At 51.0% G+C, this 17,512-nt stretch overlaps 2 protein-coding genes across 3 annotated transcripts; one reads left to right on the forward strand and one right to left on the reverse strand.

The window, feature by feature from the left end:
* Positions 1 to 578: 578 nt before the first annotated feature.
* GNL1 (G protein nucleolar 1 (putative)) lies at positions 579 to 9,260 on the reverse strand. The gene is made up of 12 exons (XM_029243577.1): positions 8,196 to 9,260; positions 7,614 to 7,779; positions 7,112 to 7,248; positions 6,795 to 6,946; positions 6,606 to 6,677; positions 5,434 to 5,641; positions 5,191 to 5,286; positions 4,587 to 4,781; positions 1,940 to 2,118; positions 1,699 to 1,861; positions 1,320 to 1,460; positions 579 to 941 (listed from the first exon to the last, which is right to left on the reverse strand). Exons 1-12 carry the CDS (start codon positions 8,266 to 8,268, stop codon positions 703 to 705), a joined length of 1,821 nt encoding a protein of 606 aa, XP_029099410.1. The 5' UTR covers positions 8,269 to 9,260; the 3' UTR covers positions 579 to 702.
* Positions 8,844 to 14,557, forward strand: PRR3 (proline rich 3). 2 transcript variants are annotated; one of them, XM_029243579.1, is made up of 5 exons: positions 8,844 to 8,917; positions 9,405 to 9,533; positions 10,255 to 10,317; positions 12,702 to 12,992; positions 13,277 to 14,557. In XM_029243579.1, the coding sequence occupies exons 2-5, from the start codon at positions 9,428 to 9,430 to the stop codon at positions 13,381 to 13,383; spliced, it is 567 nt and encodes a 188-aa protein (XP_029099412.1). In that variant the 5' UTR covers positions 8,844 to 8,917; positions 9,405 to 9,427; the 3' UTR covers positions 13,384 to 14,557. The 2 variants fall into 2 exon arrangements, with proteins under 2 accessions (XP_029099412.1, XP_029099411.1); XM_029243578.1 differs by lacking the exon at positions 8,844 to 8,917 and having other exon boundaries at positions 9,067 to 9,533.
* Positions 14,558 to 17,512: the final 2,955 nt, after the last annotated feature.

Below are 17,512 nucleotides of genomic sequence, written 5' to 3' on the forward strand. Positions count from 1 at the left end.
ACATTATACCCCCATCTTAATCCAAAAAGCTAGGTGCCTGATTAATGGGGTCTTGACCACGACCAGGCAGTATATTTAGGTCAGGCGTGTTTGTGCAGCTTTATATGTTCAGTGCTTAGCATAAGTCCAGACACACAGTCAGACCTCAATAAATATTTGTTGAATTGGAATAAATCCTATAAATATCTCACCTGGAGACATCAGCTGTGACATCTTCTCTTACTGCTTCTTCTCCCAGAAGCTCCTCGTATAACCCAGGTCTGACAGCGGAGGGAGGGGGACACAGGGGGCTGCTCCAATCCCAGAGGGACTGACACAAATTCCCAAAGGGGGCTGAATTTAGACCAGGCCTCAAAAGCCTGAAGTGACCTCCCCTCCCCATGTTGATGATGGGGTTCCTAAGGTGCAAGTGGGAGAGTGAGCAGAGGAAGCGGGTTTCAGGCCTTAGAACCCACTGAATTAACTCCTAAGAGGACTCTTCCTTTGCAGAGAGGATGCACGAAAAAAGAAGGGAGAAAAGCAGCGGAGCCTCCCACAGCTGTCAGCCTGAGACAGCTGCTCTCACCTCAGTCCATCTGGGGAAGGGGCTACAAAGCAGACAATCTTTATTCACAATTGGGGTGGCAGACGGGAGAGACCCCCAGGTCAGTCCAAAAGCAAAGATACGGGCGGGGCGGGGGGGAGATGGCGCAGGGCAGGGACTCAGCACTCGTCCTCGCCCAGCAGGGCGTAGGGGTTTCGGGCGGCCAGGCTGGACCCTGGGGCTGAGGTTGGGGTGTCCTCATCCCCTTCCCCCTCCTCATCCGCGTCCCGGTCCTCCTCTCCCTCCTCCTCACAGGAGCTGCTCAGCTCTTCCTCCTCCTCCTCCTCATCACCTGCGGGCCCCACCCTGCCCTGCAAAACCACCAGCTCCATGGTCTCTGGGTGGGACTCCCAAGTGCCTGGGGAACCAAAACAAGAAAAAGAATGGAGAGTTTTGAGCAAGAAACTAATGCCAGGCAAAGATGGGGAAGAGGCAAAGACTAAGAATAACAATGACTTTTATAGCTGCTGCCATTCATTTGTTCACGCATTCATTCAACCTCTCGTGTACTGGGCACAGAACAGAAGCTCTGTTGCACATTAACTCCAAATGTGACCACCACCTTGCCAGGAGGCAACTAACCACCCTGGTTCTATAGAGCAGGAAGTCATCTCAGAGCTGCTTAGGAACACAGAGCTGGCCTATGAGTACAGAATCTGAATCCTCACACCTACAAAGCCCACACCTTTTTGCCTCCATCACAGCAGGGGCTAGGGAAGAACACTGGCCGACTGACCTTTCTGCTCGCTGTAGCCTGGGGGCTGAAAACACAGGCTGAGGCGGCCATCCAGTGCCAGCCGCAGGAGGCTATTGGCCGCTCTGTACACATCATTTCGGGCTGCCTTGGCTGTCTTGTAACCACGCTTCTCTGCCCAGGCTGGAAGGAGAAAAGAATGGGGAGGGGAGACCATCAACCAGGCCCAGTCACCATCATCCCACTCCCCTAACACAGTCCTTCCAGTTTCCCCCAGAATATTCCAGGCCCGAGATCTTGCTGGCCCTGAGACAGAAGCCTAGGGGTGACTGGCCAGCTGCCCCATCGATGGCAGGACCTCTGAGGAAGGAGAGGAAAGGAGATAGGGCAAGGGGAGGAAAGCCAGGCGTGTGGAGCCCACCTTCACAGATGTCCCAGGCACACCACGGGTGTTCTGCGGAGGGGTCCTCGGCCTCTGGGTGGCGCAGGTGGAGCAGGGCCTGCACAGGGATCCGGGAGGCCAGGTAGCCCACGGCGGTGTATGGCTCCTGGATTTGGGCGATGGGGTAGACCCCTGCCAGGACCTGAGGGGAAACAAGAGCACTCAGCACCTTCCTCCATCTCCTGCCTTCTCCCCGCCTCTGGCCCCTCTGCCCTTATACCTGCAACTGCCTGGGCAGAAGCGAGGGGAATATGAGGCCTGGACAGTCACAGAGCTTCACGGAGGGGGTGAGAAAGTAGGTCTGAAAGTATCGGGTGTGGCCCGGGGTTCTGGAGACACTCACGACCTTCCGCCCCACCAGCCCGTTGATCAGCGAGGACTTGCCCACATTGGGGAAACCTGAGGAACACAAGGAAAATTAACACCTGACAGATCCTTACTCTGTGACAGGCAGGATGCTGTGCTATAGCTATAGATGAATGGAGAACTAAGGTGCAGAAAGAAAGAAAGGAAGCGGTATAACATCGCAAGTTACAAATCAGGCTCTGGGCTGCCAGGGCTGAATCCTGGCCTCCCCATTTACCTAAGTTTTGTGACCTCATGGCAATTTACTTAATTTTCTGAGTCTCTGTTTCCGCATTTTACAGAGCAGATACCTCCAATCTCAGAGTGGTCAGGATGAAATGAGAAACAAATACAATCGCGTGGCACTGTGTCTGCAGAAGTCTAAGTGAGACATGTATCTCATCATTATCAAACTTCTCCAAGGAGAAGACAGAGTCCAGGGGCTCACTGCCACTCTCTTCATGACCACCACCTTCCACCACACATCTCCTCTACAGCACTCTGGCCTCCCAGTGCCAGAATCTCCCTCCCAAAGGTTTCTTCCATCCCACCTCTGTGGTCTTACCCTGGACCTGTCACTTCACACCTTCCAAATCTCACCTGCAAGCACCCCTCTCTCTGCCCTGACATCTCGTCTTTCCAGCTCACTTATTCTGGTCCCTCCATTCCAATAAGCCTCTGACACTGACTAGCTTGGGAACAGTATTCAATACCCAACTCACGTCCTCACTTCCCTTCTTATGCAACTTAGATTCCATGATCCAGCTCTACAGCCAGTCCCCCTCATAGACCTTTCACTCCCTGGTCCCACCTCTCCCCTTCTTCTTAGTCACCTGGCAAAACTCCAACCCTGTAAAATGCAACTCTGGCCATTCAGCAGCGGACTGAGGCTGGGCAAAGATGCACCATGGTGCTGACTGCACTCTGTTTACAACACACTCAAGTACAGTTGGCCCTTGGTATCCACAGAGGATAGGTTCCAGGAGCCCCTGTAGATACCAAACTCCCTGGAGGCGCAAGTCCCTTATATAAAATGGCATAGGGCTTCCCAGGTGGCGCAGTGGTTAAGAATCCACCTGCCAATGCAGGGGACACGGGTTCGAGCCCTGGTCCAGGAAGATCCCACATGACGCGGAGCAACTAAGCCCATGTGCCACAACTACTGAAGCCCGCGCACCTAGAACCCACGCCCCACAACAAGAGAAGCCACCACAACGAGAAGCCCGCGCACCGCAACGAAGAGCAGCACCCGCTGTGACTAGAGAAAGCCCACACGCAGCAACGAAGACCCAACGCAACCAAAAATAAATAAGTAAATAAAAATTTAAAATAAAAATAAATAAATAAATAAAATGGCATAGCGCAGTCAGCCCTCCGTATCCACGGGCTCCTTGATTGTATCTCCTCTCAAAAGGGGGTGGGGGGATAAGGCTCTCCTTTGACAACCCCCGCCAGCCTCGTTCCTCTCTCCTCTTTAAAAGAGTTTTACTGTAAAGTGCCACAACTAGAGAGAGAAAACCCGCACGCCACAACTAGAGAGAAGCCTGCGTATCACAACTAGAGAGAAGCCCATGCACCGCAATGAGAGATCCCGCATGCCGCACCTAAGACCCAATGCAGTGAAAAATAAAAAAATTTTTTTAAATAATAAGTAAAATATTTTTAAAAATAGGGAAGATTCTCCTTAGACTTAAAGAGTTAAGACCAAGAAAGAAACTGACACTTCTAAGCTACTACTATAATTTAACGATCATTCTACAATGGACTGATTATTACAACTAAAAAAGTTAATAAGTAAATCGTATAACAGTGCCTGGTTCACAGCAAGCATCACATAGGTGTTAATTTTTAACATTATTATTATTACTATTATCACTATCTGTCAGGCTTTGTTAGGCTCTTTTTTTTTATATAAATTTATTTTTATTTTTGGCTGCATTGGGTCTTCATTGCTGTGTGCGGGCTTTCTCTAGTTGTGGCAAGCAGGGGCTACTCTTCGTTGCAGTGCGCGGGCTTCTCATTGCGGTGGCTTCTCTTGTTGTGGAGCATGGGCTCTAGGTGCTGCGGGCTTCAGTAGTTGTGGCACGTGGGCTCAGTAGTTGTGGCTTGTGGGCTCTAGAGCGCAGGCTCAGTAGTTGTGGCGCACTGGCTTAGTTGCTCCGCGGCATGTGGGATCTTCCCAGACCAGGGCTCAAACCTGTGTCCCCTGCATTGGCAGGTGGATTCTTAACCACTGCGCCACCAGGGAAGCCCTCGTCCATTCCTTTAATTGAGCATCATTGTCCTCATTTTTCAAATCAAAGTCACTAAGACTGACAGTAGGTAAATAACTTGCTTGAGATCAATACGCTGAGAAGCAGAATTTAACTCACGTGTGCCGTGATCCTTCCACGACAGCAGAAAGCCTCCTCTGCCCTCAGAGACCCTGGAGCCTAATGGGACCTCACCACCTTCCCTCTTTTCCAAATATTGAAACCCTGTGCCTCCTAGGAGGCCGCCATGTGTGGCCGCCGCTTCCTTACCCACACAGCCAATGGTCACCACCCCGTCCTTGTAGCGCTCCCGTACGGGGCCTGTTGGCTCCATCGCTGAGTCAGTCTGCTGCTCCACCAGGACGGCCGGCCCATCCTCCTCTTCCTCCTCCTCCCCAGAGCCATTACCCCAGGTGGCTCCAGCCACATCCCGGGCAATCTTCTCCCGCCAGCTGCTCAGGTCCACTGTGCAGGGAAGGAAAGAAGAAGAAGGTTCTCCCCAGGGCCACTGTATACGATGGTGCAGACCATGCACTGCACAGCTGATGTAAGTGGCGCCCTCTGGATTGGGTAGGGCCAAGCTGCGCAACAGCGACTCTCCCCAGCCTTCACTTGACTCCACCCTGGAATCGGGTGCATTTCTGAGTTTCTGAAAAGCACTGGTAACACTGAAGACAGCAAACCAGTGGGGCTCCTGCCTCCCTGCTGTCTCTCTTGTCCCACCAAGTCAGGCTGCTCCCTCTCCCACCCCACCCCATGGCCTCTCACCTGAGTCCATAATAGAGGGACTGACTTTGGGAAAGGTGAGCAAAATGACTTGGGACTTTGGGTCTCCCCCACGGCCTCCCACAGCTCCCCTCTAAGGGGCACATACCTTTCCCCGCAGTGATAGCTTCACAGGCTCTCAGCAGCTGCTCCGGCCCCAGAGCCCGAGTCCATCCTCTCCCCCGCCTCCGACTCTTCTTCAAGACTGAGATCAGAGGGCACAAAAGCGTGAGCACACCCCATGGGGCTTATGTACCCCCTCTCTCCCACCACCCTCAGGCCCTAGATCAGGTCCCCCTTTGTCCCTTGCCACCCCACCTCTCCCACACTGCCCTCCTCATTGCCCACTCACCACTGCTAGGGTCCTGTGGGGTGCGGGGATCCCGAGGAAAAGAGGTGAAAAGAACAATGTGGAGCTGGGGATAGTGTTGATGGAAATAATGCTTCCAGGCAACCACGAGAGCCGGCGGGGCCAGATCCACCTTGTTCAGGACCAGCACCAGGGCCAGCCCTAGCTCTCCAGTCACGTACTCGTAAAGTGCTGGTGGGAAATTCACAACCTGGAACAGGGATGGTAGGAGGAGGGAGTGATGCGAGGTCAACCCAGAGTTCTCTGCCTCCAGCTCCTCACACAGCAGGCACAGCTTGGAGACAAGACCCTGGTGGAAGCAGATTCTGGGGCAACAAGGATAAATCAGCCAAACTGAACTAGGAAGACAAAGCAGGCATAAGTAACACCTATGTGTTTGTCTCTGGGGGGCTTCCTGTAAGGCCTGATTAGGAATGGAAATGAGCTAAAAAGAAGACAAGGAAACAGAGACCCCCAACATACTGGGCTAAACGCTGAGATCACTCACAGGGCTGGGGGTGGGATAGAAATTAATATCTATTTTCACAGGTACACAACTGTCTACATGTGTACACAAACGTGTGTGTGCACGCACACGTGTGCATGTTTGTGTTGAGCACGTGTAGCTGCATAAGTAAGCTTGTGAATGCACATGTATGTCTGTGAGTATGTAGGAGTGCGTGTGTACGTGTTAAGGAGCTCCAACCCAAAGGTCCGCACAGACTCCAGACCTCCCTTTCTCCCACTGGAGGACAACAGTGAAGTGGCACAGCCAGGTCACACAAGGGCTGCCTAGCTGCAAAGTCTAGAGCCTTAACCACTACCCTAGCATCCCAGGTGAGGACGAGTTCTGTAGTGACTGATATGACAGGGAAGCCCCTGGAGCTCCACACTGGGACTTTCTATTTAGCCCTAGTGGGCTAGGAAACAGGATGTGTATGCAGTTTTCCATCAAAGAAATAAAGGAGAGGAAAGGCAGTTGGCCAGGGGAGGAGTGACAGGCTCTGACGCTGATGAATAAAGACTGAGCTCCTGACTGCAGACATCAGGATGGGGTAGAGGAGACTGGAAAAGAAGAGGTTACCTCTCTGACTCCCAATTCCTGCCTCTGCCCTTTACCCAGCAAGAATCTTCCCCCCTCCTGCCCCTTACCCACCCTCATCCCCAGGACTCACTGGATGTCGGATATCAGTAATTAGCAGAACAATGTCAGACATCTCTAATACTCGCCACAGCTGCCTCCACGTCTGAAAAGACAAGGTCAGTGGAAGAGAACCTGAGCCCAGAGTCGCTCTCCTGCATGACCCCAGACCAGTTTGACCACGGGTGACTATGCCCCACTCCTGTCCCCACTCTAGTCTCACCTCCAGATTGTGCTCAAAGTAGCTGAGTTTCTCAGAGGTGTAAGCCCCATGAATCTTCCCAAGATACTCCTGGAAGCTCCGTTCCTCCTGGCTCATCAGTTGCTCCTTGGACATCTCATAGCTCCAAGGAGGACGTCGGGGAAAGTCCAGGACTGAGAAATCAAGAAAAAATCCAAGTAAGTCTGAGGATAGTTTCAGGACTCAAGGGTGCATCCATCCCAGACTCCTTCTTCCTCCCGGTCAGCTCTGACTCTTCCAAACTCCTTTCCCCAGCCCACTGCCTGTCCCAAGCATCCAGGCGTTGAGCTCTCACTCACCGGAGCCGGGCTGATAGACCTCCCAGATGTCCAGCACCAGCAGCTCAGCACTGACGGGCTGTAGCACTTGCTCCCGGGCTGCTCTCTTTCTCCTCTCCACCTCCTCCCGGCTGTCTCGTTCAAAATGCAGCCGGTATCTACAGGACAGGGACCACGTCACCCATCACAATCCTTGGCCACGAATTCCCCTCTTAGGCAGGCAACTTCGCAAAGCTTTCACTCCAGAGTTCAGGTCTCCCCTCTGAGTCGGCCCTCTCCCAAATCTCTTTCACGCAACAGCAGGCCTTCCCCTAAGTTTCACCCTTCTGAAAGCCAAACTCTCTCCAGCCCCTCCAGAAGGGAAGATTGTGGACCGCTCCGGTGACCCAGCGGCCCGCGGAGAACCGTGGTAACCCAGCCCCACCAGTTTCAAGCCTCCCCCAACGGCAGCAGGCTTCCCCCCAACGCTCTGACTTCCAGGTAGGCGGGGAAGCCCGGGCCAGAGCCCCCTGTCCACTCTCACCGATTTGGGTCATAGCCTCGTGGGCCCAGCCCCTGGGCAGGCTGCTGGTTGAGCCTGCGGATTTGTTGGGTCACAGACTCCCCGTCCGAGGTGTCGGTCTGCTCCTCCCGCCGCTCCCGGCTCCCGCTGCGGCTGTTGGAACTGGATCGCAGCCCATCTTGAAGCCCTGCGGGGAGGAGCCGGTGACGCCAGGGCTGGCCAGCTCTCCCGGGCCAGAAGACCCCCACCCGGTCGGCCTGGCTCCTCCCCACACCACCCCAGTCTTTTGAGGCCGGACTCTCCCACCTACTCTGCTCAGGACCCTCCCGGATGTGCGTGGGGGGCGGCACTTCTCCTCCAGGGATCTACTGGGATGACGCCCCGTTGGAGCTGGAGGGATTCCCCTCCCCCAACACTCCATCCTTCCCCACCCCTTCCAGATGTAGGGGGCTGGGGTGAGGGAATCCCCTCCGCGGTCGCCCACGCGCGTCGGCGCGCGGCAGCCACCCCCTCTCACGCCTCCCAGAGGTGAGGCGGGCACACCCCTCCTCCCAGATGTGCGGGAGTCCGAGCCCCGCCCCCTCCCCTGGCTCCCGCACTGACCTCGCTTCCGCTCCCGCTTGTCCTGCAACTGCTTCTTCTTCTGCTTCACGCTGAAAGGCTTCTTCCTCGGCATGGCCCGGACCAGTCACCTGGCCCGCCCTTCGCCGAGCTCCAGCCGCCTCAACTGACTCCCCCCGAGCCAGCCCCCGCCGCAAGGGCCCGGGACACTGGAGGGGGCGGGACTGGAAGGTGACGTCAGCGGGCGGGCCAGGCCGATGCGCCCAGGCGGCACGGGTGGAAGGCAACCAGGGGGAAATACAGTCACTTCCCACGGGAGCGAAGCGAGAGGATGATGCGGGGTGGGCTACCCGCACGTGAGAGCCAGTGGAGCTGAGAGGGCGCAGCAGCGGCTAGGAAGGAGGCGCGCGTGGGAGGGTCGGGCTAACTTCGTCACGGACGCTACCAAATCGCGTTTGGAGGAGGGGGGACGCGTGTCATCACTACCTTGCGAGCCGGGGAGAAGCTACCACTCACCTGGAGGGGGCGGTGGAGCGGAGGGAGGGTCCTACCACCTGCGGGATAAAGGGGCGTGGACGCGCAGAAGCTACTTTACCAATCCTCCGGCTGGACCTTAGAGGAAAGCCGCGACTGCGCGTCCCGGGAAGGAAGCCAAGTTGATGGGCTACACTGGGGACAGGGTGAGAGGTCTTGAGGGGCGAGTGGTGGTCTGGAGAGCCCTGGGCACCGCCCTGCTGGGACCCAAATTCCTCGTGGGAACGATGGTAAGCAGCAGGTTTATAGATCCTAAGTGCAAGCGCGCGGCCGAGGAGGGAAACCGAGGTGGAACAAGGATTTTTGGAAGGAGGTCATAGGGCACGAAGTTGTGCCTGCAGCTGTTACCATAGAAACCGGGGACCGGATGTGGCGATCTTAGGGTGCGACAGCCGTCTTTTCTCAGGCCTTCTGGCCCGAGAGCCTGTCGACTCTATGGCACACTATGAGGAGCCGGCTGTAGGGTTTTTTCAGCGAGGGCAGGAGCGAGGAGCTTTTTCTACAGCGTTTATAGAAACGCAGCAAAGGAAAGGTTTGAGATTGCTGCCATGCCTGGCAGAGACTGAGGGAGGCGGCTGATGTGAGAACAGCCGCACTAAGTTTCCCCGCAGCCTTCCGGAAGTGAAATGGCGGGAGCCTCACCCTCACTGTCCACTGCCCCCCGGAAGCGGAAACAGGATCTCAGCGTGCCCCTTCCTCACTGCCCTCCAAATCCAGCTGCAGCCATTGCGGCAACCACGATGCCGAAACGAAAGAAGCAGAATCATCATCAGCAGCAGCCGCAGCAGCAGCCCCCACTGCCAGAGCGGGAAGAGACTGGAGATGAGGAGGATGGGAGTCCCATCGGTGAGGAACCCGGGAGTTGTGTGCACATGCCTGTCAGCCGGCCGAGGCGAGGGGTTGGGGGCTGAAAAGGTGCGGGGGAGGGGGCTCCAACGGAAGGAGGAAGGGCGCACGCGCTGGGGCTGGGGCTGGGGCTGGGGGAGGCCTGGCTGGGATGGAACACTAAATGAGTTCTCTTACTTGAACCCTCAACTTCAAACCTGCCACTAAACCTTTCTAAAGAAGGCAGGGGAGAAGATAAAGATCTCGTGTGCGCAGCCGCAAAACGACAGGGGAGAGGGGCCCTAGAGAGGTTGTAGGTTGCGATGACTGGGATGACAATTTGTGACCAGACGTTCACGGGGAATGTGGAAGTGCAGCCTTCTGTAAACTACTCGGAGGTGGGGGGGTGGGGGGAGAGCCATCTGATTGGCCAGCAGTGAAAGAGAGGAATTGGATTACCTCTGGAATCCCTTGGGATCTTTTGGATAGCAACAATGTAAGGGAAAGAGAAAGTTTGTAGGTATCCTTCCCTCATTATCTCCCTTGACTTGGCTGAGTCTCCACTTTGCAAATCCTGAAAACGCTTTGAAAATAGATGGGGTGAGAACTCATAACACTGCTGAGAACATACCTGGCTTTGCTGGTTAGATTAAGAAATGAGTAATAGAAGACAAACATCTAAGAACAGGATCATCAGTTTTTTAGTCCATTCTGATGACCATATTTTCATGTCTGCCCTTAGGACCACCCAGCCTTCTGGGCCCTCCCCCCATGGCCAATGGAAAGCCTGGTGACCCCAAGTCAGGTGAGGAGGAAGGGGCCCTCATCCTTTGATTAGGTCCTGAGAAGGGAGCAAGGGAGGGACTATAACCCAGAAAGGACTTAAAATTAAAAGATCAGGAATTTTGTACTTAAATGAATGGAGAGATGTTGTGTATTGACAGCCTGGAAAAACTCAATGTTGTAAAAATGTTGTCTTCCCAAACTGACCTATAGATTCAGTGCACTCCCAATTATAATCCCTACAGTGTTTTTGTAGAAATAAACATTCTACGTTTTTGTATGGAAACGCAGAGGATCAGGGTGAGAGGTTGCAAAGATAATCTTGAAGTGGAAGGGCTTACTCTGAATATCAAGACTTATTGTAAGCCTGTAGTAGTTGTAACAGTGTGGTATTGGCCCAACAATAGATATATAAATCAACAGAATGGCATAAAGAGTCCAGTAACAGGCCCACACATATGTGGCCATTTCATTGATGATGAAGATGGAACTGAAATAGTGGTCTTTTCAGTAAATGATGCTGAATTAATTGGATATTCATGGGTAAAGAAATAATTCTAGAAAACAAATGTATTTCATGGGCTTAAAGTAGATGAGAGCTTTTAAACAGACAAGAAACACACACTAACCATAAAGGAAAGATAAACTGAACTATGTTAGAAAACGTGAACTTCTGTTAATCAAATCACACCATTAAGAAGTTAATAGGAAGCCACAGAGTAGAAGATACTTGCAACAATATAACCAATAAAGCGCTCATATCTTGAATATATAAAAACTCTCTGACAACCTGTTAGAAAAATGGGCAAAAGACCAGAACAGCCACCTGATAAAAACCAATCTCTAAATACCCAAAAACATGAATAAGAACTCAACATCATTAGTCATCAAATAAATGTAAGATAAAAACACATAAGTTTGAAACTGAGCCCCTTGTGTACTGTTGGTGGGATTGTAAAGTGGTCCAACCACTATGGAAAACATTATGGAGATTCCTCAAAAAATTAAAAATAGAGCTACTGTATGATCCAGCAATTCCACTTCTGGGTATTTACCCAAAAGAATGGAAAGCAGGATCTTGAAGAGGGACTTGCACACCCATGTTCATAGCAGCACTATCCACAGTAGACAAGAGATGGAAGCCACCCAAATGTCTGTTGATGGATGAATGGATAAACAAAATGTGGTATAATCATATAATGGAATATGATCCAGCCCCCAAAAGGAAGAAAATCCTGTAACATGCTGCAGCACGGATGAACCTTGAGGCCATGCTAAATGAAATGAGCCAGTCACACAAAAAAAACTGCTCTATGTTTCCACTGATCTGAGGTATCTAAAGTAGTTAAATTCATAGAAATGGAAAGTAGAATGGTTGTTGCCAGGGGCTGGGTGGAGGAGGGGAAAAGAGAGTTGTTTAGTAGCTATAAACTTTCAGTTTTGCAAGATGAAAAATTTCTGGAGATCTGTTTCCAACAAGATGAATTTACTTAACACTACAGAGATGTACACTTAGAAGTAGTTAAGATGGCAAAATTTATGTTACATGTTTTAACCACAATTTCAAAACAAAACACCGCTTTTCACACTCACCAGAATGGCAAAAATGAAAAAGATCAACATTACCAAGTGTTGTCAAGGAACAACAGGTTGTCTATGGAACAACTGCTGGTGGGGGTGTGAGTTGGTACAACCACTTTGGGAAAAAAAAAAGTTTGACTTCCTTAAACTTGAGCATACATATACTTGAGGACCCAGTAATATGTCTACTACGTATATACTCAACAGAAATGAATCCATGTGTGTACCGAAGACACGTATAAAAACGTTCATAGCAGCATTTTTCGTTATAGCCCCACACTGGAATCCACCACAGTAGAATGGCTAAATAAGTTGTATGTGCATACAATGAGATACTACACTGCAATGAAAATGAAGGAACTCCTGCTACAGGCAACCTGGATGAATCTCATAAACATGATGTTGAGCGAAAGGATCCAGACACAAAAGAATGCAGACTGTATGATTTCATTTATGCAAAGTTCAAAAACAGGCAAAAACTAACCCATGATGCTAGAAGTCAGGATAGCTGTTACTTTTGGGGAGTAGGGTGGGATAGTGGGGGAGGAGGGGCACGAGGGGGTGGGGCTTCTGAAGTGCTAATAAGGTTCTATCCCTTCTCTAGCCTGTGTTAGTGGAAACACAGGTGTGTTTACTTTGGTGATGATTGAGTTGTGCACTTAAAATTGTGTATTTTTTGGTATGTATATTGTACTTCAATAAAAAGTTTTTAAAAAATCAGGGCTTCATTATCTGGATTAAGCTAGCCATTGATCACCTTTCCATGTTTCTCTCTCTCTTGCTCTCTCTCCCTCTCTCCCTCTCCTTCTCTCTCTCTCTCTTCAGCTCTTCACAGAGGTCCTCCGGGATCAAGGGGACCAATGATCCCACCACTGCTGAGTCTCCCACCTCCTCCCCGGGGCAGAGGCCCAATTCGGGGAGGCCTAGGCCCCAGGTCTGGCCCATATGGTCGTGGTTGGTGGGGGGTCAGTGCTGAGCCTCCTTTTCCTGGACCAGGCCATGGGGGTCCCTCCAGGGGAGGCTTTCACAAAGAGCAGAGAAATCCTCGAAGGCTCAAAAGCTGGTCTCTTATCAAGAATACCTGCCCACCCAAGGATGGACCCCAGGTTATGGAAGGTGAGGTCCATTTTTTTTATGCCTGCACACATTGAACACCCATCACTCCCAAAGTGACCTCATGTCCAGAATGCCCATGGCTCTTCTTCTTTGGGCTGTCCTTTGTCCTTTTGAAGTAGGAGTAGCCCTGAATGTTTTTTCTCCCAGGAGAAAGACTACCATTCCATCATATCTGGAAATGGTAGTGAGTAGGAAATCTCACTGCCTTCTCTATCTCTGCTTTTTGTTACATTTGTTTTCTTTCTTACTCGCTTTTAAACTGCCCGGTTTTCGCTTGTTCACAGACAAATCTGACCGCCCCGTCTGCCGACACTTTGCCAAAAAGGGCCACTGTCGATATGAGGACCTCTGTGCCTTCTACCACCCTGGCGTAAATGGACCTCCTCTGTGAGACTGTGCCTTCCCATCCAGACTGGAAGGAGCCCTCTGACTTGGCGGCCATATACTTCCCTGTGGCCCTGTGATGGCTACCGCGAGGCCGTTCACCTGCCGCCCTCAGTCAGTGATGCCCAGCTCCATCACCACCTACCCCACTCGGGGTCCAGAGCTGTGTTCCGTGACTGGTGCACGGTGTGCGCTCTTCCTTCTGATGCAGCCTCCAGAGACTCGTCTCCGGGACCCCATCTTTGCTCCATTCAACTGCCTCCTGGATCCTCTTCCCCCTCGCCAGCTGACTGCAGAACAGGAAACCTCTTTGGTGCTGTTTCTTGTGCATCTGTCCACCCAGCCCCAGGTAGCGCCCTGGATTGCTGAGAACCCTGGAGCAGTTTCCTACCATTCCCTTCTCGCTGCTTGTTTTAAGTCCTTTTTATGTGACACCCCCTTCCCCCAGTGTTGTCAGCTGCTCTGTGACACTCACCAGCTTGTCTGACCTGGGGTCAAGTTGGGATGACTGGTGCAGAGTCACTCCTGAGAGGCCACGTTCCCTGCTTTTGGATTTTGTAGTTTCTGCATCGGTAGCATGATCTCCACCGCTATGGTCTGTGATCACTGTGCTTTGTGAGACTGTGCATCCCCTCATAGCCTTTCTCAGTGTCCATGGCATTTTTGTGACTTCCCAACGCTACAGTGAGTTTCTCTGCCAAAATGCGTGGGGCCGTTGGTGGCCTCTAGACTTTCCCCACCTCCCGACGTGGGAGAACTGTGAAACTTCCACAAGGCTGCCTGCCTGGTCCTCCCCATTCTCCCGGTATCAGTTTCTCTGGGTTTGACACAGGCCCGAGAGGTGTCCTCTACCCTATCTCCTCTCCAGCCCGTTTTAGACTATGTCATTGTGAGGCCACCAGCCCTTTCGTTTGAATTCTGTGAATCTCCACCTGGTCTAACTGTGGGTGGAACTTGGACAGTACTGTCGCCCTCTTCCAACCTTCTTCCCCTGCATCCCTGGCACTGGTTGTTTTCTGTGAAAACGGCAGTGAACAGGTTCAGTTTTGAACTGGCCCTGGGGAAATGGGTCAGGAGTTGTGTGGGCAAGAGGGAGGGATGAGAGCCGTTGGAGAACTGAGAATGAATTTTTTTTTCTTTCTAACATGTTTTTATATTAGTAATAAATGCAGCGGAAACAAGCATTTTCTTTAATCCCTGTGTTCCAGTCATCTCAGGAGGTGCAGGTGAGGCTGTTCTTCTTGGAGTCAGTTTATTCTTCATTTAGTTCATACGCAGTGTTGCTAGAAGTTTCTTCCAGTCTGAGGAAGCCAGTGGCGTCCCATTAACCTATGGGAATCAACCCGACCAGGTTGCATTTTGTTCAAGGGTAAAGTTTTGTTGAGAAAAAGGAAAGGCCGGGTATCCATGGAGTAATTTTTAAACATTTTACCTGCATTTATGGTTTGAGGTTTATGGAGTGGTAATGACAAAGCAATCTTTCAACAAATATCTCTAGCATGCGTGTGGGCCAGGCAATGTACTAGATGCTAGAGAAAATGGAGAGCCGAAATCAATGCATTTAAAATCTACAAGAGGAGACACGTTAGTGAAAAAGTCACCAGTATGCGTGAAGTACCTGTCAGAAGTGCTATGAAGAAGCGAGACGGGGACTTCCCTGGTGGCACAGTGGTTAAGAATCCGCCTGCCAATGCAGGGGACACGGGTTCGAGCTCTGGTCCGTGAAGATCCCATATGCTGCAGAGCAACTAAGCCTGTGCGCCACAAATACTGAGCCTGCACTCTAGAGCCCGCGAGCCACAACTACTGAGCCCGCGTGCCACAACTAGCGAGCCTGCGCGCCTAGAGCCTGTGCCCTGAAACAAGAGAAGCCCCAGCTCGCAGCAGCTAGAGAAAGCCTGCGCGCAGCAACGAAGACCCAATGCAGCCAAAGATAAATAAAAAATAAATACATTTATGTTTAAAAAAAGAAGGCGTGGTGAGGGAGCATGTAATAAACGGAGTCTGGGGAGATGGCAGGTGAGACAAGCTCTGAGCACAAGCAGGAGGTGAGGTGGGAGAGCAGAGTCCAGGCAAAGGTGTTGCTAAGAGGAGATGGGAAGAGTGAGAGGCGAGGAGAAGGAAAAGGAGCTAGACGACTCAGGGCCTTGCAGAACATGAGGATTTGGGTCTTAAGACAGAAGCCTTTGAAGAATTTTAGGCAGGTGGGTATCATAGATTAGACAGGTTTTTCAAAAAGATGACCTCTGTATGGAGCTGGCCAGGCTTGGAAGTGGCATTAGCAAGTTACTTGAGCAGTCCAAGGGAGTCGGTGGTGGTATAGACTTGGGTAGCGGAGTGGAAGAAACGTGAACATTTGGAAATAGACCAAAATGGAAGTATTTTAGGTTTCCCAGGGTCGGGTCGTTCTGGCTCGCATAAGCAAGTGCTGTTTGGAAAGGTATTAGAAGAAAACAGGCAGAATGCCACTAATTTGCTTTTGGAATGGTTGCATCTTTTCAGACATCCAAGGAGAGATATAAAGTAAGTAGCTGGATATACAGATTTGGTACTCAGATTAAAACTAGAGACATAAATCTGAGTTACTTGCATATAGGTAGTGGTTGAAGCTATGAGCGTGGACACATTCCTTCACTCTAAATATTAAGCACCTATTATGGCCCAGTTATGAGTTTTAAGTTCAGTTGTAACAAACCAAAATTAGTCTTAAAGCAAGATAGAAGTTTATTTCTCTCACAAGTCAAGAAGTGTAGTACAAGGCATGTGTGACAGTCATGCCACCACAAGGTCCTCAGGTGTTCAGAACCCCTGCTCCCCCCTAGCTCTCAGCTCCATGATTCTTGGGGCCAGACCCTCCTATTCACAGTCTGCAGTGAAACTCTAGCTCACTTAATCCATGCTCCAGGCCTCAGGACGGAGGAAGGGCAGAGGAGATTACCTCCAAGCTAACATACCCTCTTTAACTTACACATCACTGGCCATAACTTAGTCCTGTGGCCAATCCTTGGCCCCAGTGAGGCTTGAAAAGTACTCTTTATTCAGGCAGCCATGTACTAAGCAAACTCTTGGCCCTTCAGCAGGTAAAAACATTAGAGGAGGATGAACATCCTGTACCAGTGCCTCCCTGCTAGAATTTGGACATGAAATAGAGAATAAGACAGTCAAGTGTCAGTGCCCTCCAGCCAAAGACCACACATCACCTGCAGAGATCTCACTAAGAGAGGGTTAGGAGTGATTAGGATGTGTGTTTGTGTTAGGGTTTGTGTTGTGATTTGGGGGAAGATTCAAGGAAGTGGGGAATCTAGATTGAGTGCTCCCAGGAAGTGGGAGCAATTCTATCATTTCACATTTTAATACAGTCATCCCTCGGCATCTATGGGGAATTGGTTCCAGGACCCCCTCATGTGCCAAAATCCAAGGATGCTCAAGTCCCTTGTATAAGATGGCATAATATCTGCGTATAACCTGCACACATCCTCTCCTATACTTTGTCATCTCTAGATGACTTATAATACTGAATACAATGTGAATGCCATGTAAATAGTTATAAATACAATGTAAATGCTATGTAAGTAGTAGCTGGTACGCAGCAAATTTAGATTTGCTTTTCGGAATTTCCTGGAATTTCTTTTTTCCCCTAATATTTTGATACTAGGTTGGTTGAATCCGAATATGTGGAACCCACAGATAACAGAGTCTCCTCTGGGGGGAGAAATGAAACATGGCTGAAGCTGTAACTGGCAAAAAAGCAGCTACTACTCATTTTAGCTGAGAGGGACCTGTTCAGAATTTATGGTTTGCATAGTAACCTTGTTTTTGTCTGCACTTACACAAGATTATAGACTCTGTCTTACTTCATCACAGTCACAGATTGGCCTTGTCTGGCATGGGTGTTCTGAGGTTATGTTCAATGTGAGAGCACCATGGCCTAGATGTGAGGGCCAGCCCAGCTCTTAAAAACACCAAGGTCGGACTTCCCTGGTGGCGCAGTGGTTAAGAATCTGCCTGCTAATGCAGGGGACATGGGTTCAATCCCTGGTCCGGGAAGATCCCACATGCCGTGGAGCAACTAAGCCCGTGCGCCTAGAGCCCACATGCTCTGCAACAAGGTAAGCCACTGCAATGAGAAGCCCGCA

The sequence above is a fragment of the Monodon monoceros genome, unplaced genomic scaffold, assembly GCF_005190385.1.
Source record: "Monodon monoceros isolate NGI ecotype Baffin Bay Population unplaced genomic scaffold, NGI_Narwhal_1 Super_Scaffold_3, whole genome shotgun sequence".
NCBI lineage: Eukaryota > Metazoa > Chordata > Mammalia > Artiodactyla > Monodontidae > Monodon > Monodon monoceros.

Excerpts from the sequence above, each read along its gene's own strand:
- GNL1 (XM_029243577.1), bottom strand. The coding sequence starts at position 8,268 with ATGCCGAGGAAGAAGCCTTTCAGCGTGAAGCAGAAGAAGAAGCAGTTG. Across the intron at positions 6,947-7,111 it reads GGTCTATCAGCCCGGCTCCG|TCCTGGACTTTCCCCGACGT; the intron begins GTGAGTGAGAGC and ends TTGATTTCTCAG. Across the intron at positions 6,678-6,794 it reads ACTTTGAGCACAATCTGGAG|ACGTGGAGGCAGCTGTGGCG; the intron begins GTGAGACTAGAG and ends TTGTCTTTTCAG.
- PRR3 (XM_029243578.1), top strand. The coding sequence starts at position 9,314 with ATGGCGGGAGCCTCACCCTCACTGTCCACTGCCCCCCGGAAGCGGAAA. Across the intron at positions 9,534-10,254 it reads GGAGGATGGGAGTCCCATCG|GACCACCCAGCCTTCTGGGC; the intron begins GTGAGGAACCCG and ends GTCTGCCCTTAG. Across the intron at positions 12,993-13,276 it reads TGGACCCCAGGTTATGGAAG|ACAAATCTGACCGCCCCGTC; the intron begins GTGAGGTCCATT and ends GCTTGTTCACAG.